Consider the following 26,650-nt stretch of genomic DNA (forward strand, 5'->3'; position numbering starts at 1 on the left):
CATGTTTCATCAAGTGTATCTCCTTTTTGATGTCCACTCAACTTTGTCTCACTCGAACAATCATTCGAATATGAAGTTCTTTGATGTGTGTGCCAAGTGAAGGGAAGTCATGCCTTTATTCGGACATTTTGCAGTAAGATTCTACACCAAATGTCAATTTTCAATAGGATGATCATCTCTTGTGATTTTCACTCAAAAAACACTCAAAAAACACCTCGAGATTGTGCATTGCTTGTCGTTACTATTTACATCTCCAATATTTCGAAAGAACACACTTTTGCCTCACCTCATCATCTGCAAACAACAACAACGCAACCGCATCATCATCATTATGAGCGAAAGGAATTTCCATCCCACACGAGATCGTTATCATTTTGACCGATCCAATTCGAGGTCATCATCATTGTCATCATCTTTTTCAAAGTATTTAATATCCTATGATAACTCTTTCAAGACACATTTCCTCTTTTGTTGTTGTCTGTTTTTTCTGTACTTTTCGTCACTGCACAGAGTGAATGCCCAAACCTACAAACTCGAAATTTCTCATCGAACTGTTGTAGCTGGTTCTCAAGAAGTCTTATTGACACTCAATCCAACCTATCCATTTACAATCTCCTACACGTCGGTGGTTTTTAATTGTGTGAGTGATGTTTGCTCATCGACACCTGTCATTGGTGATCCAAAAAACTCTAAAACTTTTGTGTCATTGCCAACCTCGTGGATTCTCTATGCGGCTGTCGTGGAGAAACCTCAAACTTTTGAATTTAAAGCAACGGTCACACGAGGTGGAATGCAGAATGTGACCAATTCAGTCTTTCTTACTGCGATTCCAAAAGTTTTGAATTTACAATCAACGAATTTGTGGAGTCCAGGTGATGTGATGCGATGCGATGGAGCTAATTGTTATTATGAAAGCTTTTTAGATGTCAATCCAAAACCAATTGGTAAGAATGCTGTTGGGGAGGTCTCCATTCGTTACTTGATGGATGGAGTGCCTGTTCCTGATTGGGATGGAAAACAATTCATCAAAATTTCACCACGTTTTCTTTTCGCTAATACTATTGCCAATAATAATGGAAATGTGAAAAATTTAACAGCTCTTGTGCTGTCACCAAACTTGCAAAATTCGACGTTCACAACCTTGATTACTGGAACTGTGGATTTGTACGGATTTTATTTCATTAAGGGAGGAAACAGAACACATTCGATGGATAAAGATTTATTAATATCCATTGGTTCCTCTAATTTGAAAGATTATCCTTTGAGTTTATTGACTTCTGTCACTTGGACTTGTTCTTTCTCAGGAAATTCATGTCCATTCTCATCTTTTTTGACAAGTGGATTCAATAATCAAATTAAGGCATCAGATTTTCTTGCATTTAACAAAACAGGTCAATATTCTTTCACTGCTCAATTGACCTCTATTTATGGAGAACAAGCGACTTTGAAAGCCATGATCGAAATTTCATCGACCTCTCTTCCAAACTTGTATGCAGAACCCATTGATCCATTTATTAGTTGTTTTGGATCTAGTCCTCCCACGTTTAGTGTGAGAGTTTTTGTGGACTCGATTGCCACTCCAATGACCATCAATCGTCAAGTGGCTCAATACTCGAATTTTGCATCTTCTACTGTTGTGAAAAATACTCAACAAGGAACAATATTCAACATTACAATTAGTGCTTATAGTTGTTTAAAGATTCAATATGCAGAGATGTATACGATCACCATGCCAAATGGTGCCACTATGAACATTTACTTGACCACTTCAATTGTCAAGTTTGATATTCCCAACAAAGTCGATTACTCTTCATCCAGCCAAAAGTTCAGTGTCTATGAAACCAATTCTTGGTCACAGTGGGACACGTACTCACAAAACATTTTTAATCAAGATCTTCAACCTGTTGAGATTGTAAACGATGACTCGACCTTTCCAAGCACTCTCATAGTTACAAAGAGGAACGTTTATTACACCAAAACACCATACTTTACAGGTAATCGAAAGTTTATCTTTTCACACAAATATGGAGGTAAAGCAATAGCTACCTATTACATGAACTCTTACAGTGGTCCTACTGCTTTAACTATATTAGGTTGTAACAATTTAGTGAGCTATGCGAATTCAGCTCTTGACTACATTAGCAATCAAATCGCTGCACTTCCTCTCACAAGTGTGAAAAGAATTACTGAAATGGACACTCTATTGAGAATATTTCTTTATTGCCCCTATGGAAGTACCTTATCAGACAATCAAGCTTCACTCTATTATTTAAGACAATCTGCAATGAGTGTTGCCGGAATAATGTTGACAGAAGTGGAAAAGGCAAAAAATGTCATGTTTGATATGGACGATTATTTGGCAAAATTACTGAAAAGTTTCACACAAAATTTACTGACATTCACAAGTGTTACAGGAGTCTATAATGATGTAATGAAAAATGGAGATTGGAAAACATCTCTTATTGGAAATATTCAATTAGTGACTACAAGTGGATTGAGCATTCCTTTCTTCAATTCCAGAACATCCTCTTTTTTGGTGGATGTTGCAATGGATGGATCTAATCAAGATATGAAACAATATGCTTCCAATATCGTTCATGCCGTGGAAGTCTTGCATGCTCTTTATGAATCATCCAATTCAAGCATAATTCTCAAGGGATTTAAAATGTTCACCAAATATCTCTATTCTTTGAAAGAAGTGAAATCTCTCATTACTGTTTTAGAAGCCAACCCAGTGGATGTTTCTATTAATTTCCCAAAAAGTGGTATTGTCGATAATGGTTTTTATGGAGATTATCGACTTGCTGTTTCAACCATCACGGTCAGTCAACCACAAAATGAAACAAAAATTGCAAACACTTTTGTAATTCCAATGGTGGTGACTGCTCATTTCACACGATTAGAAGATAATTCCATCTTGTCAGTCACCAATCTTACAGAAAATATTAAGATTTTATTCGATACTTTTCAACCACCTCGACAAGACTTTGATTCCTATATGAATGGAGATTTACAAATTTTATGTGTCTATTATGACAATCAAAATTGGTCTTCGAATGGAGTATCGACATTTGTTCAATCTTCTTCAGATGGATCTCTCACCATTGTGTGTGAAACTTCACATTTATCATCCTTTGCAGTCATTTATCAAGAGGTTTCGAAAGGAGGACCAATGGAAGGATTAAGTGGAGGAGCCATTGCTGGCATTGTGATTGCAAGTTTAATTTTATTTGCATGTTTGGTGACTTTGATCGTGACCATTGTTCTTCTTGTTGGATACTATGTCATTTATCCAAGAGTAGTGTTAAAGAAGAGGAAGTTGTTGTTATCGTCCAATACGACGAACAGCACTTCCAAAGAAGAAAAAAAAGTTGTCCAAACGATCACTTCCAAGCTTTCTGAAAAAACAGGGAATATTCTCCATTCAAAATCTCCTTCTACTGTACTTTCTGAAACATTGAATAGCAGTAGCCCATTTCCTCTCAACATTGACACAGATTCAAAGACCAACTATACAAGTTCACTTTTTATTTCAGAATATTCTTCTGTAAGAACAGATCATGCACCAAGTCCAAGTAATAGTATCATCACTTCTTCAACGATTGATATTGTTAGCAAAAAGTATGAAATTATTGAGAAAATTGGAGCTGGAGCTTTTGGAGCTGTCTTTAAGGCAAGATATTTGTTATATTCTGGAAAAGCAGGAGAATCTGAGTTTGTTGCAATCAAGCGAGTGAATCTCACAGGATTATCAGAATTGAATGAAAAATTCCAAGAAGCTGTCAACATGTTCAAGAATAAGCATGAAAATATTGTGACACTTCAAGATGCCATTGTCGATCAAAATACCATGTCACTCTTTTTAGCAATGAAATATTATAGTTTTGGAGATTTGGAAATGAAAGTGAAAGCAAAACAACGACTTTCAGAAAAGATGTTAAAACAAATTATTTATCAAGTGTGTAAAGGATTGAATTATATTCAAGTTGAAAGTGGAATGATTCACAGAGATGTTAAACCTTCCAATATTTTCATTGATTCAATTGATGAGAAGGAACAAACAATTCGAGTGGTATTATCTGATTTTGGTCTTGCAAAAGAAAGTGACATGATGAGTAGTTTCTCTTTTGCTGGTACTCCTTATTTTATGGTAAGTTTGAAAAAGTTGATGTTCAACGTTGAATCGATTTGGTTTTCATCATGACCATTTATTGAAATAATAACTTTAACCAAATTATCAATTTTGATTAATTCAAAATATCCATTCACCTTTATCATCAAAAATATTTAATGATCATTATAGAGTCCTCAACTTCTTATTGGATCAAAATACAGTTTCAACACTGACATTTTCAGTTTAGGATGTAGTATCTTTATCATGATTACATTCGATTCCAGTCAATCCTTAGCTCAACTCTATTTGAGAAATCAATCCAATTTGAGTGTCGTTCATTCCTTCATCATTGAGAGTATTGAGAAAGCAGCTCCATCTCAATACAGCAAGGAATTTGTAGATTTATTACTTGCCATGTTAGAATTTGATGCAGACAAGAGACCAAATGCTAAAGATATTTTGGACATGAGTTTTTTCAATGATCAATAATCATTCGAGTTGAATGGATGTATGGAAACGAAAACAGTAAGAAGTGGAAGGTAGCACTTTTTTGGATGATAATAGGTTTCAAATGTGGACATCTTGATCACCAGCATAAAGTAGAGTTTTTGAAAGAAATGAATTCATTTCGTTCAGGATTGTGACACAACGTCTTAATCAGAAAACAAGTTCCTTAGTTGGAGACTTCAAAAATTTTGTGGAAGAAGAGCCAGATATTTGACATGTCTACTCTTCACGAAATGATCTAAATTAAGAGATAAGCCAAAAATCCTGTTCGAGATTTCTATTTTGACCAATAAAATTACTCGCAAAATTTATTCCTCTTTAATACACTGACGAACCAATTCCATAATTAATGGATTTTCTAAGGCTGCAGTGACTCTTTCTTTGTCATTCATTTGCTTATTTACTTGTTCTTCTTCATTATGAGATCCTTCTGTCACATATATTTCCAATTTATATTTTGTGGTAAAAGTATGCTTTCCATATCGATTTTTTAATCGTTCCCGTATGCATAAACTAATATGTGACACTAAAGAGCAATGCTTGACCGTAGGTGTGAAATATATTTTCACAATATTATTCGAGTCAAAAACTATAGAATGTTCATTGACAATATTTAACTCTTCCAACGAATATGGATGTTCCGGATCTCGTATATCAGCAATAGATTCAAATAAATCAATTTCATCAAATTCGTCATTCAATCGATAGGTCACAGAAGGCGTCGTTTTCAAAATTGTAGATGACAAACTTGTTAAAGAAGAAGAGAATGGCATCTCGGAAGATTTTGAGGACACAATCGATGATTCCTGTATCGTGCACGTCGTCGATTCATTGTGAAAAGTGCTTACATTCTGAGAATTCGTTACAGGATTGACACCTTTACAAGCACATACAGTCGAAGAAGCTGAAAAGAGAGAAACCAATGAAGGTTTGGCATTTTCCAAAAAATAGTGTTGTGTCATGATGGATGGTGTTGTTGTTGTGGATAAAGGTGTTGTTGATGGATGAGATGAAATGGAAGATGGATTGGTTTCGTTGTTATTGTTTTCTTTCATGTACTCTTGAAGATTTGATAAAGAATTATCATGATGAGATTCCGATCGTTTGTGATGATCTTCGGAGATCATGTTTGAATTGGAGAACATGTTTTTCAATAATTTCCTTGTTGAATATCCAAGAGTATGAAATTCCGAAATATAATTTCTTTTTGAATAATTTCTTTTCGAATAACTATTATTTAAATGATGATGATGATGAAGAACTCAACGACTGATAGTGAATTCAACGACAGACAATTTAAGCTTATGATCTGTTATTTTTTTTAAAGATTGCATCCACACTTGAATCTTCGAATGTGAACTCCGAAAATTTTAAAACAATTAGAAACACCAAAAGGAAGTTCCATTATAATAATTAATGGAGTGTCACATGTTTTAAGAGTTGTTTGTTTGCAGTTAAATTAGTTATATTACTTGGGTGTCAGTTATTGTTTCAAAGAATGGATTTCAAATCGTCATTATACACTAGTTCAAATCTTGAAAAGTTATCCAATAGGTTGTGTTCACAACAGATTTGAATACGATCGAAAATGTCATTGGGGATGGAAAACGCATGAGTTGTTGTGGTGGTGGTGACGTTGGAAGGAGACAAGTACATGCCATTTTGAGATGGGTTGTTTGCATGGTGAGTTTCATTTGCAGGAGTGGTGAGTGCATTTACGGAGAGACGTTTCATGGTTGGATTTGAAACCACTGGTATGTCTGTGGCATGTGGCGTATTCACAGTACTATTACCTAATTTAGGAATTGTTGTCAAAGTATTCGACTGACTCAAATCCTTCATGGGAGTTAGAGCCGATATTTGTCGATTACTACTTCTCAACGACAAGTACAAGTCCATAATTTCAGGAACACCAAATTCCTTTCTTGGAATATTTAACTCGAGTGGTGCTCCAATTCGTAAATAAGTGTCACAAATTTTCAAAAAGAGTTCAATTCTTAACTTTTCAGATGTTACTTTCTTGAATTGTTCCACAGCATGCCACATTAAAATGTCTTCGGATGCAAAACATTTTTCTGAGAATTGTAAAAATAAGGAATTCCACTTTTCGTTGGTCAGAATTTTTCGAATGCGATTTGGATATTCATCGTGTTGAGTTGATAGAGAGGATGAAACGGTGGTGGAGGATTCAATATGTAATGATTTCTTCCTCCTCTTGTCAATTTCCTGATACACAAAAACTGGAAGTGTGATAGAAATAAAAGTATCCATCATGCATGCAATTTCAACACTGTTCGCAACTGGGACATAATAATCCACTCTATTTCGATTCAATTCATTAGAATTCATTCGTTATCAGGAAATTTCACCAAAAAAGAATGAAAAAGAATGAAATTGGAATTCAGTAGGTTTTGACAATTCCAAACTTACAATGTCGTGACTTGTGTAAAGAGACTTGGAATTCCATACAGTAATGCAAAGAATACCCAATTGATTACTGTGAAAACAATTTCCATTTTCACAAACCAAACATCTCGTTTCATAAAGAGAGCAATAATTGCAAAAATAACTCCAAACGAAGCATAAAGTGCTAAATACGTAATAAACAGTGTGGTACTATAAGAACCTATTGCATACCAAATGCCAAATGTCATTTAAATAATTGATCATGAACATTCGTTAAACATACCGTTTCCACATCCACTTGTTGAAAATAAAAACGTGTCAATCATAAAGGACTGTCTCTTATTGTCACTTCTAATTCCATTCATAAAATGATAATAATCCACACCTCCAATAATTAAATAAATTGAAATGTGAACAAAACAAACAATTCCATAAAAAAGGAAAATAAATTTAGAGCTCACTAAAAATTTCAGAAAATTCAAAAGTCTTCCTTTTTCAAAGCTTTCAAGAAAGGTCTCTTTTCTGAAAATGATTTCTTCTTCAGAGTCTTGTTGAGGAATGGTAATAGTGTGATTTTGAGGGGCGGTGTCAGATGTCACATTCTCTAAAGATGGAACAAGAGCACTGGTTAAACTGGTTTCCTGAGATTTCGTAACTTCACTCATTTGAATTTCCTTATTCTTCATAATGACAGTTGGCAGAATCATTTCTCTTTTTGCAATTCTCACTTTCACATTATTCAACCACGACAGTACAATCAATCGAATAAATCTCAAAATGATTGTACTTGCCATAATAGGAACACTTAAATAATAAATTAAAGAATATATGAAACAAGGATAATTTTTTCTCCCAATTAATACACGTCCTGATATCACCACATTGTAAATAAATCCAGCCAATGCTCCAATAATCATCAATGCTGGATTTCTCGCCACCGTTAAGAAATTGACCTGCTGTCCATTCCTCTTTGTTGTGGAATTCATTTCCAATTTCTTTAATTGATGTAATTTATAAATAAATCCAAACAAGGAAGTGAACAATAAGAAGACGTGACAAACAAGTACAAGAGAAGCAATGACAAGAGCTGAAATTTCATCATCACAAAGTCCGAGTTGACTCTTGTTGCCTTGTGCGAGAAGAATGGGATGACAAACAAGAGTGTCATTCCATGAAGATGAAGAATTGTTCATGTCCATGAACGAGTGGTTGATGTTGTTAATAATCAGTAATGACTATCGGTCAGTGAATGATGATTCTTGTGGTTGTTTGAGAATAAATAGGCGCTTTGAATCAGCGATCAGTTGGTGGTTGTGCAGACACCGTGTGTGGCTACGGATCACAATCCAACTAGCAATCAATGTCTGTTATTTTTTGAAAGTTCAGTTGAGAACAATCCGGATGTGAAATTTTAGCAAGTGCGATCATGATGTGTCTGTGATATCTCGGCTCAACAAGGCATGTCATTGACAATTTTTCTGAAGGAAGAAAAAGCTTGTGAAAACGAGGATTGGATAAATCGATTACTTCCATCAAATCTCTGAAATTTCACTTTCAAAAAAATATAACCACACATCCACCTTTTCACATTTATCCACTTGCACCAATGGCAGAACAAGAGCACACCAACGCACCGAACACTGCAGTAAACTTTTTCCGTGACGACAAGAGAGAAGAGGCCAAACAAAACCTTGAAGGAGGAAATATGGTAGAGCTCTTGGCAGGATTGTGGGCACAAATACCGGAAGATGAAAAGTCTTCTTTCATTGAAAGGCGTGTGAAGAAGGATCGACCGGAAGGAGGAGATCGAGACAATACACAGAACATGGAAGAGCGTGAGAAATAAAAGTACCCTTCTTATGCATGTAATATATTTCAATGCTGTTAATAGAAACTGGAAAATCAGATCTAAAAAATATCATCTTCGGTCTGTCAAAACTCGAGTACTTTTTAAAATGTGGAAACAATATTAAGCTCTGAGGAAAGTTGTTTCGAGTAGACGAGTCCAAACCTCGTATAATTGTCAATCATATTATGCTCACAACATTGTTGCACTCGATCAAAGATGTTAGGCGGGATAATATTTGGTGAAGAACAGTTCCGAGAAGTGATGACGCTTGTGGTGGTTGTGACGTTGTTAGAAGCAACAACAGGCTCATTCCTAAAGAGTTGTGGTACCACATTCGTCGGTGTTGTCGTCGTCGATGGTACTGATGGTACTATAATGGTTGGTGAATTTCCTTTGTTTGAGGAGTGTCGTCTACTCGCTCGTAATGAGGAATGCAATGACATAATTTCAGGAACACCAAATTCCTTTCTTGGAATATTTAACTCGAGTGGTGCTCCAATTCGTAAATAAGTGTCACAAATTTTCAAAAAGAGTTCAATTCTTAACTTTTCAGATGTTACTTTCTTGAATTGTTCCACAGCATGCCACATCATGACATCTTCTGATGAGAAGCTCTTTTCTGAGAATTGTAAAAATAAGGAATTCCATTTTGCATTTGTTAATATTTTTCGAATCGCATTGTCTTTCTCAGGGTTGTTGGAAGATGTTAATTCAATTTCTCTGTTATGATTTTCTTTTCCGACTCTTTGATAGATAAATACAGGTACAAAACATGACATGAAAAGATCTGAAATACATCCAAATAGAATGGTCATAACCCAAGGAAAATAGTAGTCCACTCTGTCAGTTATTATTATTATTATAGTAATGAATAATTAATAATTTCAAACAAGAAATTGTGTAAGTCATAATATTAAGCTACAAGATCCTACTACTTACAAGGTTGTAATCTGTGAAAACATACTTGGAATTCCGTACAACAACGCAAAGAACACCCAATTGAACGAGAGAAACCATATTTCGATCTTCACAAACCAAATATCTTTTTTCATCAACAGGGCAATCGTTGCAAATAATACTGCAAAACTAGCATAAACTGCCAAGAATGAAATGAAAATGTTTGTGTTGTAAGTACCTGGTAGTGATGTTGCATTCAATGGGCATGTCACATTTGTTATTTTCTACTTACCTGTTCCACATCCGCCTGGTGAAAAAATGTACGTGTCCACAACAAAGGCCTGTCTCCTGTTGGTGGATGAAATTTTGATACCATTCACAAAATTGTAATAATCAATTCCTCCAATAATCAAATATATCGATACATGAATGAAAGCAATAATTCCGTAAAACAAATAGATGAATTTTGAGCTCACTAAAAATCTCAATAAATCAATCAATCGCCCTTTTTCAAAACTTTGCAGTAGGGTGTCTTTCTTGAGAATGATGTCGTCTTCTTCTGGAGCGTCATTAGAGGCAGCAACATCAGTTTCTTTCGATTTACGAGGTTGCTCACTTAGTTTGAATATGTCCTCCAGTCGAATGTTTCCAGTACTGGAGTTTCCTCTTGTGAGCGCAGTAGATCCTGACGACATGCTTATTGACGATGATCTGTTCGAAGACATGTCCTTCTCAGTCACATGCGAAAGCTCTCTCTTTCCAATCCTCACTTTCACACTGTTGAGCCACGACAACACAATCAATCGAATAAATCTCAATATTGTGGTACCTGCAATCCATGGAATGCAAAAGAAATAAATCAGTGTAAAGATGAAGCACGGATAAATCTTTCGTCCTATCAAAATTCTAGTGCACATGACAAAGGTACATGCATAACCAACACTACATCCAATGACTATCAATGCTGGATTACGTGCGAGGGTGAGAAAATTGACTTTTTGTTGTGATGACCCACCACGGTTTTTTGATAACTTGACTAATTTGTATGCCAACCCACCAAAAGATGCTATCAGCAGACATGTATGAACCATCAACACGATGGCAGCTATCACTCGTGATGATGGATAGTCGTCACACAATCCCAACTCGCTTTTGTTTCCTTGTGCAAGAAGTAAAGGATGACACACGGAAGTGTCATTGAGAGATTGAGTGTTGTTGTTGTTGTTGATTGATGCTGTTGATGTTGTTGCGAAAGCACCAAACGAAGAAAACATGTCAATACTTGTGAGGTTGAACATATGTCTTGTTGCGCTGTTGGGTATTTTCTTTTTGAAGGCGCCATTCTTCAAGTGCACCAGAATCTCCATAAAAACCAATCAAGTGCACCAAAAACGGAGTTTTTGAGATGGTGAAGAAAGGTTTGAGGAAACAAGAGCGGCAAACACACAAAGAGGTTGTGCTGCATCATTTGAAGGTTTGAACGCCAGTGTTTGTTTGGTGGTGTTGTTGCTGTTGTTGATCTGAATTCGAGTCTAAGGTAGTGCTGGTCGTGAGAGGTTCAAACGAAATCCTCACAATTCCAAATCGATTGAGCATTTCTTCGGTGTCTGCTGAGAATGAAGAAGAGCTGTCAAAGGACCCTTGATGAGAGTGTCTTCTGTTGGTTGATTTCTTGTTGTTGTCAATGACGGATTTCAATTGTTGTTTGCTGGATTTACGAAGGAAATTCTTGGTGGAACACAATTCATGGTTTCCAATCGATTTTCTATTTTCAGCAACATTGCTAGTTGACATTTCAATTGCTTCCGCGGATAAAGAATTGCATGCATTTGATGAATCATTGGTAGAATTGTTGCTACTTTTCAAATCATGCATTTGACAAGTGGCTGCTGCATATCGCTCAAAAAACGCATCAAATGAAGAGGAACTATCATTATGTCCCCATTCTTCGGTGTTTGCTGTTGATGAGGATGAGGATGCTGATTCACTCACTGAACCAGAGGAGGAAGGATGTTCTGAATTTATATCATCACGTTTAGAAAATGCTTTTAAACTATGAACTTTTCTTTTCGTCGATGATGATGACGAATGTGACTTGGTGGTGTTGTTGCTGTTGTTGCTGATACCTTCATTCTCTTGGTGTTTCTTGAATCTATTAATGGTGTGATGAGTGAGTTGTGCATTTTCTGGGAATGGAATGGCCAGTTCAATACAACTCTTCAATGATGGCTCAGACAAGTCTTCTTCTTGTTTCCACAATGGTTTCACTTTAAATTTCTCTTTCGGTGCATAATTCAAACCTCCTAATTCTGAGGTATTTAGTTTCGGAACAAGGGGAGGATGATGAGCCGAAGAAGAGCTCTTATTCAAATTCTCAGCATGATCCGACAACAATAACGGTTGATGGGTTCTAGTTGATGATGATGATGAACAAGTTGCAACTCTGGATGATGATTTGTGATCGGATCGAGGTGATAAAGTCATTGCAGCTGTTGTTGATGAGGATGAGGATCTATTTCCTCTCGGAGAAAGAGCTCCAGCAATTCTTGAAGTAAACAAGGCTAACGTATTGTTCCTTCCTTCTTCTTCATGATGCAAAGCACTTCCACTTCCTCTTCGGCGACCAAAAAGAAAATGTTTCCGTGGAGAGGGAGGAGTTGGTTTCTGTTGTTGTTGTGGTTGTTGTAGAGATGATGATTGGAAAAGTTGTTGCTGTGGTTGTTGTTGTTGTTGGACTCGTTCCAAATTCCAATCATCATCTACAACAACAACATCCAATCCTCCTCCATAACTATGATTACTACCAACACTTCTTGGACTCTCTTGATTCATCATTACAATATCTTCCTCATGAACATTTTGATGTTTCCTCGGAGAAAGCTTTCGTTTGAGAGAATGAAAGAATTTGTTTACTTGCATTTTCTTCTGATCATGAATAGATAAACACAAACCACAGTGCAAACACGACCTGTCAGTTTGATTGATGAGAGAGTATTTGGAATCGTTTGGCCAAAGATTGGATAACCGGTGATGGATATATGTTTCATGCCTGACGCTTGATGTTTCCACTCCAATTCGTCCTCTCACGACACCAATTCAGAGCCTCCGATCTCTAAAACCTCTCCATATATATATTTTCAGAACCTTGTTATTGATCATACTGCGACTGTAATCGACTGATAGATCTACTTTCACGAATGAAAAAATTCAAGAGGTATAATATTCATCATCTTCTCCATCTTGAAGACTCCACATTTGAGTCACGTGTTCTTTTGGTTATTATAATAAAATGGTTTAGATGGATGTCAACAACGTTAACAGCTTGCAAGTTGTCCAAATAAGGAAATTCGAAAAAAAAAATGAGCGTTCTCATGAACACTTCTCTCGGAGAGTTTGTGGTGGATTTGTGGGTGGAAGAGTGTCCGATTGCGTGTTTTAATTTTCTTTCGTTATGTAAAATTAAATACTATAATAATTGTAAAGTATTTCATGTGGAAAAGAATGCTTGGTTTCAGAGTGGAGATCCAACAAATTCGGGTAAAGGAGGACATTCTATTTTTCATTTAGTTGAAGAATATAAGAGCAAGGATTCCGATCGGAATAAATTATTGGTGAAGGAAAAAGAAATTTATTTTAATGATGAAATTAATGTTCGGAAAAAACATAATCAAGAGGGATTATTGTGTATGGCTAATAAGGAACAGCCTAATACCAATGCAAGTCAATTCTATATTACAACAACGAACAGACATTTAGATTATCTTGATGGAACACATACAATTTTTGGGCGTGTAGAAGAAGGTATTGATGTGATACATGCTATTGATAAACTATACACAGAGAAAAAAGGTGACCTTGAAGTACCAATTCAAACAGTGAGAATAAGACATGCACAAATTCTGTTTGATCCATTTGAGGAAGAGGAAGCGCTGAAAAAACAATTCGAATCGTTCTACAAGTATGTGCAAATGATGATTCCAGACAAGAGTCCACCTTCCATACATGATGATGAAATTATTGCCATTCCTCAAAAAGTTCTCAATGAAGAGGTAGAAACAAAGGAAGACTATGAGTCAAAAAAAGAGAGAGAAGCCAAATCAAGAGCAGTTGTATTAGAAATGATTGGTGACTTGCCCGATGCTGAAGTGACACCTCCAGAGAATGTCCTTTTTGTTTGTAAGCTAAACCCTATCACAACCGATAAGAGTTTGAGATTGATTTTCTCTCAATTTGGAAAAATTAACAAGTGTGAAGTTGTGCGAAATAAGGTGACAGGAAAAAGCAAAACATATGCATTCATTGAGTTTGACTCTAGTGAGGCATGTGAAAATGCATACCTGAAAATGGAGAATGTAAGTGTATTATTGATTTCAGGAGTTTTAAAATGTCATGAATGTTACTGAAATTGATAATGGAATGGATATCAAATAACGCTTAATTTCAATTCGAATTTTGGATTTTACGATTACATTTCCAACTTTACAATTATTTCTATTATCCCTTCTCTCAGGTGACTATTGATGATTCCAGAATACATGTCGATTTTTCTCAATCTGTGGCCAAATTGTGGTGGCAAAATGAAAAGGAGAAGAAGGAACATCATGCTCCCTCTTCAACGATACCACCTGAAACAACAACTACTGTGCAACAGCATAATAATGAGCGCAGACTAGGTGGCGAGCGTAGACTCGATGCTAGACCAAGTACCCCTCCCACACGCGCAAATAACCAAGATCGACACAAAGACAGTCACAATCGAAATTATGGTCATTACAACAGATACCATAATTATGATCAACGACCTCATCACGGTGCACCACCAAGAGGACAAGACTCAAGAAGAGAGGCATATGATTCACACCACAAGCGAAAACAATACGACTCGCACCAAGAAGACAATCGAGATTATTCCAAAAAGAATAAACGATAAGATTAAATTCATTTATTGTGAATTTATTTTTTGCGACTATTTGTGATTCTTTTTGCAGCATGACCTACGACCATGATAGAGATTAGAACTTTTAACAAAAACAGACATATATAGGTAAATAAAATGGTCACAAACGTCCAAAGCGCAGTATTCGATCTAATGAATTCCCATCTTCTTTCCATAGATTCCAAAAACATTCTCAAAACCACACAAATAAGAGGACCCTCAACAAAGCCAACTCTTCTTGCCACAATGTTTGTATTATCAAGAAAAGACTAGTCACACGAATTTTCATTTTCAACCAAATTTCAATAATGTCCACACATATATTATTGATGACTTATTGTTCTAACACTTACATCAAAATGAGTCATGCTTGTCAAATCTGAGGACAATTTGAGAATATAATTATCATATGTTTCACAATTAATTTTGTTAAATTTACAAATAAAAGCATGCTTAATAGAGTCTGCAATCATTTCAGAGGATATTATCGTAAAAATAATTTGTAGAAATTCTTCAATTTCATACTCCCCACTGTATAGTGAATTTTGAAAGAAAATCACTACACTAAATACGACCATTTCAAAACGCTCAACAATGTCTAACAATGCCATAGAAATGGTTTGATTAATTCATTAGATGTCACTTACCTGTACAAGATAATTGAAAGAGAGCTTCTTTCACTGATTTTTTAAATATACTGGCCTTTAGCTCAACAAAGTTAGTAGAAATTAAAAGAGTGAGAAGGGATTGATTTCGAGAATTTAGAGCAATATTTAGGGTGATAATTCTCAACAGAGATACCATTGTGTGTATATCTATAATATGGATATTTCAGACAAAACCAATAAATAACGTGTTAAATGTATCCATTCCTATTATTTGTAACGATCACATCGCTGCTAATACTTACACAAGTAGACAAGATGTGACATAAAGGAGAATACTGCGTTAAATATTAATTTTCGTTTTCCATAACTGTCAGTTTGAGTTTTAAATTTTGGATCTGTTGAAGTGAATATCATGGATACAATAGAATCTTGACCATAAGCCGAGCATAGACGATCAAAAATCTCCAACATATTATACAGCATAAACAGTTTTAGTACACTCTCTCCCCTAATTGCATGATACAATAGAGAATAATCTATAGTAATAAATACAATATATACATTCACAGCAAGAGCAAATAGTTTGAGTAAATCACAAACACTCGAATTGCTCAGTTTTGTAATCCCTCTTGTCAGTAAACCAATTAAGGCAAAAATAATTCTCAAAGGGAAAAATGTGAAATGAAACAGCAATGAATCAAAACAAATGAAAAATCCGAAAAATAAATATTGTTCCAACATGAAAGGAACTTCAATGAAGTTGTAAATACTCCTTCGTATTTCTTCTCCGTAAGTGAGCTTCTTCAAACTTGCTGATGATTTTTCTTCATTCAACCTGGAAGAAGGCTCGCTCGAAATGGTATTTATGGTTGTTGAAGTTGGAGTTGCAACATTGTTAGGTAAATCCGCTCTACTTCCCACTAAAGCCTCACTAAATAATTGATTGGCCGATAATGGTGTTTTTACAGGTGATTTGTGTAACAGAGAAGCTATTCTCGAATTTAAATCCAATTCTCCTTGAATATATTTAAATATACTATTTACACGAGGTAAGTGTTTAACTTTAGAAATCTTTTTGGGTGATTTTGAAATGTATTCTGTATTATTAGTGATGTTCATGGGTTGCGGTAATAATTTTCGGGGAGATCTGGGTGATACGGATGTTGTATTGGAAAGGAGTGTCGGAAGTTGTAATGATGGTGATGAGGTTGATGAATCATTCTTTGTAATACGATTTTCCGATAAGTTTGAAATGTTAAAGTCAAGTGAAGAAATTGTTGATTTCTCATTCTTTAATTCATTATGATTATTAGGGATCATCATATTTGTAGGAGTGGAGAACTGCACTCCCAAAGACATTGCAACATTGAGAGTATTACAAGAAGTATTGATGGATACCGATGATGAAGGAGCATCTTCGGGAAATTCATTCATTTTTTTATGGTAATGAATAATAATTTGAAACTTTAATGATCATCCTCGTGCATCTGAAATCGAATGTTCTCGAGAACAAATGAAAATTTATAAGCATTATTAATCTTTTTCCTCTGAATTATCATTAAGCTTCTTTGCTCTTACAAATCGACTCTTTGCCTTACCAATTGGAGGTTCTGTTTCTTGATGAACGTCTGAGGCAGTACCCACAATTTTAGGAGTCGAATTTTGAGCAGTGCCCGAATTTGGTTCTGAATCTTCTGGCTCGTGAATAACCATTTGATCTTGCTCATCTTCGTCGTCCTCACTGTCAGCGTCATTCTTTGGAGTTTGCTTTACTCGTTTCACGTCACTTTGATGCTCAGATGGTTGTGGCAAGGGGCTTAACCTTCTCTTCAAAGGTGACGTCTCTCCCAAATTGGTTGTGCTTGGGGGAACAAGTGTCTGTGATCCTTGTGGAGGATAGGTGTAGGAAGGAGGCTGACCAGCATAGGGCGTGCCTTGACCTGCCGAGAATTGCGATTGTTGAGGAGAGGTTTGAGGCTGAGAAGACACTGGTCCAAAACCTCCACCACCACTACCACTTGATGTGGCCGACTTGGGAGGATTCTGCTGAGGTGGATAGGAGCCACCATATGTGTTGGTGGCACCAACATACTGCTGTGGTGGTGGAAGTCTATCATTGACGCCTCCTGTTGACATTGTGGCAGTCGGTGGTGGTAGAACACCAGGCTCAGAGGAACGAGGTGTTGGTGGCAAGTTCACAGGCGGCAAAGATGACTGTCCAGACATGGCACTGCCAGATGCATTATATTGACCATTCATAGAGGGAGGATGAGCACTCGATGGTGGCATGGAATCCATGGAAAGTTTTGGAGGAGGAGCATTAGTGGGTGGTGGATAGTATGGTGTATTCTGATAATTTGCTGAACCAGATGGCACATTCGATGGTGGCGGGTTCATGGAGGGAGCATTGTTCGAGAAAAATCCACCTCCAGACTGATATTGAGAGGCAGCAGTGGGTGGCTCAACAGCGGTCAAATTCTTTGATTCCTCTGATGGTGGATTACTTCTATCCATGGACTTGAGGAAAATTAATCGTTGTTGAATATGTTCATTGTTCTGATCTAAATCAGCTGCACGTTGATAGGCATCCAATGCATCAGGAATTTGGTTGCATGACTCGTAGAGTGTACCTAAATCGTACCAAACTTCGCTTAGGTATGGATTTAAACGAATGGCTCTAGTATAAGCATCCAACGCATCTCTATACTGATTAATTTGATAGTATAAAACTCCAATAGAACACCAAAATGTTGGATTTTTTCCATCTCTAAACACAGCTTGTTGATACGCATTGTAGGCGTATCGATACTTTTTCTGGGCCATGAAACATCTTCCCAATAAATACCAAGTTTGTCCACTGTTTGGATCTGCATCGATCGATCTCTGCAAGTAATGAATGGCAATATCTTGATTTTGAAACTCAGTATTTTGATGATACAGCCAACCCAGTTGTTGAAGAACTTTGCTGTGATTGGAATTAAATTGTAGAACTTTTTCATAGGAATTCTTTGCTTCTTGGAAATCCTTCTTCAATTCATAGACATGTCCAATTTGAAACCAAATGTCTGCTTCAGTCAAAGGAGGTGGTGGGTTCTTACGGATTCGTCCAAAACACTCCAAACTCTGTTCATACTTTTTCTGTTGTTTGTAGATAATACCGAGACGGAAGTAAATTTCATTAATTTTCTCAAATTGTGCATCCATTTTGAGCACACTTCTAAAAGCTTCTTCGGCATTGTCCAAGCTGTTGTATCTTTCATAGAGAATACCAATTCCGTACCACAAATGTGGATCTTGTTTGGTCTTATTTTGTAATTTTGCATTATAAATTGCTTGGTGATAGGCTGTGTAAGCCTTGGTGAGATCATCCATCATTAAAAAGCAATGACCTAGATTTCCCCAAATCTCTGTATTGTTGTCCTCAGTTTGGAGAGCACGATGATAGTATTCAACAGCTTTAGGAAAGTCTGGCGGATCTTTCATTCTATAAATTGAAGCAACGCTTGTCAATGCTGGAACGTTGTATTGATTGTATTGAAGTACTCGTTCATAGTATTGAATGGCCTTCTCGGGTTCGTTCATTGCATCGGCAAGTTGGCCTGTTGTTAATGGAGCGTAATGTTTGTTGTTCGTATTGTTGGATGTAAAAATGGTGATGATCAAATTTGATTGATCAATTAAAAAAAGAACATTGGTTCGGATGAAGATGGAAATCATAATAATAGTACCATGATGAGGTTACGAATTTATGATCGACAACAACAGCCACAGCCACAGTTATAGGATCATTATTCTCCATCACTACAACAACATCCATTATTATCATCAACTTACCAAGCTTCATCCAAACCTTCTCATTTTCAATATCTAATCGTTGATTGATACTCGGATAATTCATGATGATAGTTTTGATGTTTTGAATCTATTTTAAATACTCGTGTGGAAAAAAGAATAATAAATAATGAATATATTAATAATACACGACGATACTATCAATAATAGTAACTATTGATAATGAACGTATGCTCGCAAAGGATACTAAAAGAAAATTTTTATCTCACAACGCAATCTCTCTCTCCTCGATACTACTTTCCCACTTTCGAAAGTGCATAAAAAAACCAACACTCTGGACACGCTGTGGTATTTTTTTGTGTGGTCTGTCGAACTTACGCGTCATTACCCCGACCGACCATCCAACCGATTTTTGGTTTCCGAATTGGTGATCGCGTTTTATCTGGAAAGAACTTTAGTATTCGGCGAGTGGGTTGTCTTGTGGTTCGAATGGTTGTGGGTCTTGATGATGATGTTCTCCATATTTCAAGAGCATGGCAAACTGTTTCTTCTTTCTTAAAGGATATAGAAATGAGAGGATCATCTTGTTTGATTTGACCTCCTCCCATTTTGCACGGGTGGCCAACTCCTTCAGTAAAAATGACCAAGATTCGAGACAAGATTCTTTACGAGCGCACTTTTATTTTTTACTCGATTAATAACACCGACCATTATTCAAATTTTGTTTCAGAGTTGAACTGTTCTACAATTAAGCATGCTGAAACCAAGATTTTCATATGGTAGATGCTTCTTTCCATCTAGTTTCAGATTCTTTTGTTTGGTATTGTGAGACCTAATATTCAATTAATAACAGCCCTTAAAAAAAGGTGTCACTGACTTTGGCTGAATTAAACATAAAGCCCGTGTAAAGTGCAAACAAGCAGCATGAAATTCTAGAACAACAGACCACTTTACACTCAAGGATGTTCTATTTGTTGTGCACTTTTGACGGGCTTGGTGTTAATTTCAAACTCTTCTCAATCATATTGAACTCCACAAATTGAAATTTTTTTTAAAACCCTTTTCTAAGAGAAGTTTGAAAACATTTTAGCAACAATTTCATAACACGTTTCTCAATGTAAGAGTTGTGGTTTGAGAGAGATGGTGTTGATAATGTGACGAAGAGGGGAAAGGGCCCCTTCAATACTATACCACCCTGGACGTGACAAAGTTTTAGGACGTTACCACCACGGCTCTTGTAATGCCAATTCAACTTATTGACGCACCAATTATTAAGTAGTGTTTCCTTCACGTGTCAGCAACAATATATTGCATTGGCAAGTTTTGAGGGGTTGAAATCATCATAAAATCATACTATGATCGTAGCTTTATTAAAAATCCCCAGCGAAATTTTCTCTTGCAGCTTGATGTGTTCACGAAAAAATACGCTTGAGTTGGCCACCCGTGCCATTTTGAAAGTTAATCATCTCCAAAAAAATGCTTCATCGTCACTTTGACAAGTGGCATCACTCCACCTCTCATGAAAAAACTACATCTCATGAATCATCTCCAAAGGGTGGCACTGGGAATACCATCTCTACTCAATCATTGAACACTTCCAATCTCTCTCTCGAAGACTACATTTCTCTCTACAAATTCCGAATTGAGGCAATTTTTGATCATGAGCAAGCGAGAGAAGCCTTTCGACACCATCTACAACAATCACTCAATGAAGAGCCTTTTCTATTCTATGAGGCCGTCGAAAAGTATCAAAAAACTCGACTCGAAAAGAATCGAGCAAATATGGCCAATGAGATTATGAGTAATTTCATTCAAGTGAATTCGAAATATGAATTGAATTTATCCATGACGATACGAAATGAAATTATGAAAAATTGGAAACAAATTTCAGAAAAGAATGATCTGCGTGCATTCGATGATTTCATTTCATGTCCAACAGATTTATTTAATAAGGCACAAGATGTCATTTTCACTGAACTCAGAGATGACAATTTTCCTCGTTTCATTCACTCTGAAAATTTCAAAAAATTCATCAAGAAGGAAATGAAAAAATTGAAATGCAATGATCCAAAACAAGTATTGGATCAATTGGGAACCATGAGAGTGGTGACTAACTCGTCGACGAGTAGTGGTCACTCAGTTGAACATGAGCACGGATCTTCCTCGTCACACTCTCTTCATGATTCGTCTTCGAACCTATCCGATAAAAGCAATGGTGGTAGTAGCAGTCAGGACGATGGTGATGCCGAGGTTGAAACAGCCGATGATGTTGAAATTCAATTGAAAGAAACAAAAATTACTGATCGTCCTCTCGTTGACAATACCTCTCTCTATGTCAATTCCAAAGATTATGCCATGGTGAAAGAATTAATAAGCTCTCTTTCTGATTCTTCGAGATGGAAAACTATTGAAGAAAAATTTGGAATGAAAACACTAAGCAGTTCCAATAATTTTTATTTGAATCCGACCGATGGAGCATTGCCTGTTGTGTGTTGTTCTGGATTGGCGTCAGGAAAACATACTGAATTTTTCGAAATGATTCTTTCAAAATCGATGGAGGAGATGATTTCAAAAGTGTGTAAGAGAAGAGTACAATTGGATCACATCGAATATGATCCTGAAAGTAATATTGATTACTCGAATACAATTGTCTATTTGGAACTTGACGTAAGTAGGTCTGTAATTTTAATATTGTAAAATTTTTGAAAGTATTGACTATTGACATTTGAAATGGTTGATTGAATTTTTGATGATTGTGTTTTTACACAATGATTCAATGACGATTGTGACAACAAAAACAGTCGCCCTTTCCATTTTCAAAACGAGAAGCAGTGGTGGCTAGGACGATCATTCCAGATTTGTATAATAAGGAAACAGATTCCTTTGATCGATTAATATTTATTCAAAAACCTTCAGTCCATGAGGAAGCTGTGATCATGAAAGATGTGGTTCGAGTTTTCATTTATTCTGTTTTTGTGGTGGATAGAAAAACAAATGACACGCTGAAGTATTATTCGTTTGATTGGATTGATTTGAAAGGTATGTGATGAATTGGACAAGATGATGGATTATATTTTTAATGGATAAATGTAATTGAATGGAAAATAGGCAAAGTACCAAAGAAGCTAGTTGAAAAATTGGCCAGATTAGGAGCATCTGTTTTACACAAAATGATGCACGCCATAGTTAAAAAAGAAACTTCTAAGGATAAAGATGAACGATTGATCGTGTCTGCAGAAGGTGCTTTGGAGGTAATGCATGAGAATATTAAGTTTCTTAAAGAAAAATTCAAGTCTCAGTAATATGTTGATAGTGAATCGATTGACCAAGATTTTTTCATTTAGAATGTGATATATCGTCATGTTGTCGTACACACTTCACATTTCACACAATCTCAACAATGTCTCAACAGGAAGAATAAAAGTTTTTTAATAAAGGTTCACATGTTAGCAGAGACTTCACACTGTTAATAGATGATTGGTGGATGAGAAAGATAGCGTGTGTGGTGAGGAAAAAGTAAGGGATAAGAGGAGGCACAACTGTGCCTTCGAAATGTTACATGATGAATCATCAAAGATGCTGACGCAATAAAACCAATGTTTAGTGCTTGTTTGGTTTTGCAAAACGAGCAAACGACTTTCTTTGACATTCTCCTCCCTTCTTTGGATCGAAAACAAGCTTAATGTATGAACCTTCTGCTGTGAAAACAATGACGGAGCGACTGTCTTGACCAAAGCACACAATGGAAGGGCATTCGGGTCCCTTGTACCACGAGTGAGACCATTCAGAGCCAAAGTACCCACCAAAGAATGACATTTTGGATTTTCGATTTGTGATTTGGTCTGGGGATGTACCAGTGGGTGGAAGGCTGCTGTTACTAGTGTTGGTGGCAATTTGTGTGGATGACGATTGGTTGTTGTTGTTTTGCGAAGAGGATGTGTAGTTGTTTCCAGTTCCTGTATTGTTGGCAAAGATGTGAATGGTACCCTTATCAGAGGATGCACAAAAGAATTGAGAGTCTGGAGAGAATGCAATGCCATAAATGTCAGCCTTGTCAGCTCCTCTTCTGACCTCTTGCAATTTTGTTCCCTTGTGTGTATCGAAAATACGAATCAATGTACCCTTTTCGGAGGCAGTGGCAAGTCTCGTACCATCAGAATTTAGAGCCAGACAATTGATGGCACCATCGTGAGCTGGAATGTGAATGGAGCTATCTTGATCGAGCAATTCGACACGCACAGAACCTTTTGTTGTATTCGGGAAGGCGAGGACACAATCATCTGATGGACTCAAAGCAACAAGTCCCTTTGGGTTCTTGTACGTCTCAAATTTTCTAATTCTTTCCAACTTGTCAAAGTTGTACACGTACACATACTTGTCCAACACAACAACAATCTTATCTCTTCGCAGCTTGACAGCCTTAACTTCGGATTTGAATGTAAGTTCTCCAATGGGTGCCGATTGATTGTCGTCCCAGAGAATGACCTTGTTCTTATTGAATGCTGGATCATTACCTCCTCCAACAAGAGCCAAAATGTTGCAACGGAAGAGCATTTCTACCATTCCAATAGAGCCAGAAAACTCTCTTTTGAAGGTTTCCTTGTATGGATCGCAATTATAGATACGAAAGCCGTTGGATACACCAGCAGCCATACAACTAAAATCCTGATTGAAGCCAAGGAAGAGAATATCTGAAGCGGAAGAAGGAGGAGGATTTAATCTTGTAAGATGAATAGAGGACATTGATGTATAGTGATGGATTGAATGTGTTTGGATAAATTGGGATGAGAAATATTTCTGGATGGAGAATATATAAATTTTCGCTTGAACACACTGGAGAATTCAGAAAGGGGTTCCAGCTATTGAAGGTGAAGAAGAAGAATAGCAATAAATAGCGTTAATAGTAGTGTCGGTTCTTGAGAATTTGGAAGCAGAAGACCTTGGTATGATGAAAAAATCCAGCTCGAAAAACACGCTCGTGGAATTTTTTGGAAGGCCGAATGTCAGTGAGTGAGAGAGAGGCGGTTTGTTGTTGGTTTTTTTTTCTGCTTGATCACAAGAAGCAACCAAAGTGCGTCCAGGAGTAAGAGTTCGGAGTTAACTCCGGGATGCATTTGGTTTTCACTCCAAAATCAACAGAAATTCAAATAAATTGTTCGACGGTGAAATCTGGTTGGAAAGTTTAAAAGGAGTATACCCAGACAGGTCAAGTATGAATGAATACTACAACAACCCAACAAGATGAACCTTTGTATTGGAGGATCTGTCTTGACAAAAGCTTGAAACTTTCAAAGACGTCAACGTAAAGCGGGGGATCGAGAGCGTAGGCAATCAGACTTTTGCCTTCCATTTTGGGCCTAACTATAAAAGTAGCAAACCAAAAAAATGTTTATTGCAGGGTGGTTTGACGAAGTTGCAGATGCTTCACAACAGCTTGCTCTATATTCTTGTCAGTCGTAAACTTGCCCAACAGCAAATCATACAACATAACCACATCAACAGCAGCATTGTGAGGAGTTCCCGGAAGATCATTGCTAATCCGAGACGAATATTGTTTCTCCAAGGCCACTCTTCCGAGTAACATTTTCTCCATCGTCCTACAATAATGAAATTTAATTTTGGGTTGATGAGAGAGACTTGTTAACGCTTTTGTGAAAAATTGCTCATCCAAACTCCATGAATGAACTAAGAATATTACATCGGCTGCTTCTCCGTATGTCAAATAATTAACAACATCAGGAATCACATTCCGAAGAAAATCACTTTTGGCTAATATGGTCAGTTTGTCCTGATGCATTGTTGCAGCTTTTTGATGCCAATTTGCATTTGGTTCTGGTTGGACAAACATTGAATGTAATTGATGTGTTGACAGCGATAGAAAAGCAATTTGAACGATAGTATTGGTGTTGACATTGACTCCCGTTGTCTCCAAATCCATCAACACAATATGATATAATTTGTTTCCGATTTTCATGAGATTTTGTGTTGATGATATTATCCCTTGAGGTCTAGAATGTATCACCGAAATTTTATCTTTAAATACGGACCGTAATTCATTAGGCTTATGCTTAAGCTCCTCTATTGAATTATTAGTAGTAGCATTTTCTGATTGAGAATCTTTGTATTGATCTTCTTCACCATGTGACATTGTAACTTTTCGCAATTCAATATCTCTTTGCATTTGACGAAGAAATTCTTGACATTCCATATTCTTAACCTCTTCAGCAGCTGCTTTCTGATCATATTTGTGTTTGTTGATCAAATGGTTTTTAAAGCAGCCTTTTACAAGATAAGGCTTCAATTTCTTACAATTAGGTACAGGGCAACAAAGAAAGATCCGCTTTGGAGCACAAGTATCTAATCTCAAAGTGGATTTTCTGGCATAATTTGCAATTTGTTGATTAATTTTTACTAATTCTTTTTCGAATCCTTTAAGTTGAGAGTTTGGGTTACAGTATGGCGAAAAATCTGGAATTTTTGTCACTTTTCCATTATAATGATCAGTTAATGGAATATCAGGAAGAGAAAATCCTCGAACATCATCAGGGGCATGAGGGATACAATATATGAAAAATGTTAACAAACCCATTTGACAGAACTGTTTTTCTGTTGCTCGAGGATACTTATGTCTTACAATAGAGAAAAATAGTTCATTAGAATTTGTGGTGATACAGCTTGATCGAAGATTTGGAAAATGTGAGATCAAAGTGATGGATCCATTGATAGTGTGTATGCAAATATTTTTTGTTTTTGAGGGGAACGGATTTAACTGCTCAAATCGTTGCTTAATATTATGTAATTGCTCAACTTGACACTTATTATCATTAATGCAGTCATATAATTCTCGAATTAACGTCAAATAATTTGCTGCGGCTAATGATTGTGGAGTATTGATTGCTTTCAACTGTTCAATGACCGGTGAGCTTGTTAAATTTAAACAATATTGTAACGCCATGATATCACTAGGAGCTACTTCCTCTCTATCAAGCAATTCATACAAGTGTGGAAATTGTTGCATGAGATTGACTATTGTTGGCATTGATATTTTGTGTTAAGTAATTTGAGAGGTAAATAGGGCATTTCTTTGATTCTTAAAATTGTGAACATAATCATTGAGAAACACAAAATCCTTATGCGTAGCTTGAATTGCGTGTTGAACAGCCTGAGCATCAATTTCAGCATCAGCACAACCACAAACAACAGTTACAGATTTATCAATAATTTTCAATATTTCTTGAAATCGATCTATTACAAACTGTGTGCTGTTCATTGACTCGTTTTTAGGAAACCATCCGATAGGCATATTCCAAGAATTATCAATGGCATTAATAACAAAATATATCATCTCGTCTGTCAATGATTAAGGTTTCAATTTGGATAGATCTTGAAATGAGTTACATGGGAACACTACTCCAACAAATTCTGAATTTAGTGTGTCAATATGTTTCAAAACCTTCATGCCGTCAACAGAAATACATGCATTCTTACAGGAGGATTTTGAAACAATATCTTCAAGAGTTTCTTTGAAATACGGAATGATA

General features: G+C 36.4%; 12 protein-coding genes across 12 annotated transcripts; 4 read left to right on the forward strand and 8 right to left on the reverse strand.

The window, feature by feature from the left end:
• Positions 1 to 331: 331 nt before the first annotated feature.
• On the forward strand, positions 332 to 4,603 carry FDP41_005065 (uncharacterized protein; the record flags this gene model as incomplete). Its single annotated transcript, XM_044708549.1, has 2 exons — positions 332 to 4,150; positions 4,304 to 4,603. 2 exons carry the CDS (start codon positions 332 to 334, stop codon positions 4,601 to 4,603), a joined length of 4,119 nt encoding a protein of 1,372 aa, XP_044560451.1.
• A 326-nt stretch (positions 4,604 to 4,929) lies between these two features.
• FDP41_005066 (uncharacterized protein) lies at positions 4,930 to 5,766 on the reverse strand (the record flags this gene model as incomplete). Its single annotated transcript, XM_044708550.1, has 1 exon — positions 4,930 to 5,766. The coding sequence occupies one exon, from the start codon at positions 5,764 to 5,766 to the stop codon at positions 4,930 to 4,932; it is 837 nt and encodes a 278-aa protein (XP_044560452.1).
• A 346-nt stretch (positions 5,767 to 6,112) lies between these two features.
• FDP41_005067 (uncharacterized protein) lies at positions 6,113 to 8,226 on the reverse strand (the record flags this gene model as incomplete). Its single annotated transcript, XM_044708551.1, has 3 exons — positions 6,113 to 6,941; positions 7,052 to 7,247; positions 7,311 to 8,226. 3 exons carry the CDS (start codon positions 8,224 to 8,226, stop codon positions 6,113 to 6,115), a joined length of 1,941 nt encoding a protein of 646 aa, XP_044560453.1.
• Positions 8,227 to 8,633: 407 nt separating this feature from the next.
• FDP41_005068 (uncharacterized protein) lies at positions 8,634 to 8,873 on the forward strand (the record flags this gene model as incomplete). The annotated part of the gene is made up of 1 exon (XM_044708552.1): positions 8,634 to 8,873. One exon carries the CDS (start codon positions 8,634 to 8,636, stop codon positions 8,871 to 8,873), a length of 240 nt encoding a protein of 79 aa, XP_044560454.1.
• Positions 8,874 to 8,977: 104 nt separating this feature from the next.
• On the reverse strand, positions 8,978 to 11,071 carry FDP41_005069 (uncharacterized protein; the record flags this gene model as incomplete). The annotated part of the gene is made up of 3 exons (XM_044708553.1): positions 8,978 to 9,716; positions 9,816 to 10,011; positions 10,066 to 11,071. The coding sequence occupies 3 exons, from the start codon at positions 11,069 to 11,071 to the stop codon at positions 8,978 to 8,980; spliced, it is 1,941 nt and encodes a 646-aa protein (XP_044560455.1).
• Positions 11,072 to 11,237: 166 nt separating this feature from the next.
• FDP41_005070 (uncharacterized protein) lies at positions 11,238 to 12,692 on the reverse strand (the record flags this gene model as incomplete). The annotated part of the gene is made up of 1 exon (XM_044708555.1): positions 11,238 to 12,692. The coding sequence occupies one exon, from the start codon at positions 12,690 to 12,692 to the stop codon at positions 11,238 to 11,240; it is 1,455 nt and encodes a 484-aa protein (XP_044560456.1).
• A 440-nt stretch (positions 12,693 to 13,132) lies between these two features.
• On the forward strand, positions 13,133 to 14,703 carry FDP41_005071 (uncharacterized protein; the record flags this gene model as incomplete). Its single annotated transcript, XM_044708556.1, has 2 exons — positions 13,133 to 14,125; positions 14,284 to 14,703. 2 exons carry the CDS (start codon positions 13,133 to 13,135, stop codon positions 14,701 to 14,703), a joined length of 1,413 nt encoding a protein of 470 aa, XP_044560457.1.
• Positions 14,704 to 14,726: 23 nt separating this feature from the next.
• Positions 14,727 to 16,751, reverse strand: FDP41_005072 (uncharacterized protein; the record flags this gene model as incomplete). Its single annotated transcript, XM_044708557.1, has 4 exons — positions 14,727 to 14,978; positions 15,063 to 15,307; positions 15,357 to 15,524; positions 15,620 to 16,751. 4 exons carry the CDS (start codon positions 16,749 to 16,751, stop codon positions 14,727 to 14,729), a joined length of 1,797 nt encoding a protein of 598 aa, XP_044560458.1.
• Positions 16,752 to 16,850: 99 nt separating this feature from the next.
• On the reverse strand, positions 16,851 to 19,215 carry FDP41_005073 (uncharacterized protein; the record flags this gene model as incomplete). The annotated part of the gene is made up of 2 exons (XM_044708558.1): positions 16,851 to 18,916; positions 19,152 to 19,215. The coding sequence occupies 2 exons, from the start codon at positions 19,213 to 19,215 to the stop codon at positions 16,851 to 16,853; spliced, it is 2,130 nt and encodes a 709-aa protein (XP_044560459.1).
• A 1,370-nt stretch (positions 19,216 to 20,585) lies between these two features.
• FDP41_005074 (uncharacterized protein) lies at positions 20,586 to 22,411 on the forward strand (the record flags this gene model as incomplete). Its single annotated transcript, XM_044708559.1, has 3 exons — positions 20,586 to 21,776; positions 21,911 to 22,148; positions 22,218 to 22,411. The coding sequence occupies 3 exons, from the start codon at positions 20,586 to 20,588 to the stop codon at positions 22,409 to 22,411; spliced, it is 1,623 nt and encodes a 540-aa protein (XP_044560460.1).
• A 298-nt stretch (positions 22,412 to 22,709) lies between these two features.
• On the reverse strand, positions 22,710 to 23,852 carry FDP41_005075 (uncharacterized protein; the record flags this gene model as incomplete). The annotated part of the gene is made up of 1 exon (XM_044708560.1): positions 22,710 to 23,852. One exon carries the CDS (start codon positions 23,850 to 23,852, stop codon positions 22,710 to 22,712), a length of 1,143 nt encoding a protein of 380 aa, XP_044560461.1.
• Positions 23,853 to 24,498: 646 nt separating this feature from the next.
• On the reverse strand, positions 24,499 to 26,148 carry FDP41_005076 (uncharacterized protein; the record flags this gene model as incomplete). Its single annotated transcript, XM_044708561.1, has 1 exon — positions 24,499 to 26,148. One exon carries the CDS (start codon positions 26,146 to 26,148, stop codon positions 24,499 to 24,501), a length of 1,650 nt encoding a protein of 549 aa, XP_044560462.1.
• Between the last annotated feature and the right edge of the window lie 502 nt (positions 26,149 to 26,650).

This window comes from Naegleria fowleri (assembly GCF_008403515.1).
Source record: "Naegleria fowleri strain ATCC 30894 chromosome Unknown tig43, whole genome shotgun sequence".
NCBI classification, from domain to species: Eukaryota; Heterolobosea; class Eutetramitea; order Acrasida; family Naegleriidae; genus Naegleria; species Naegleria fowleri.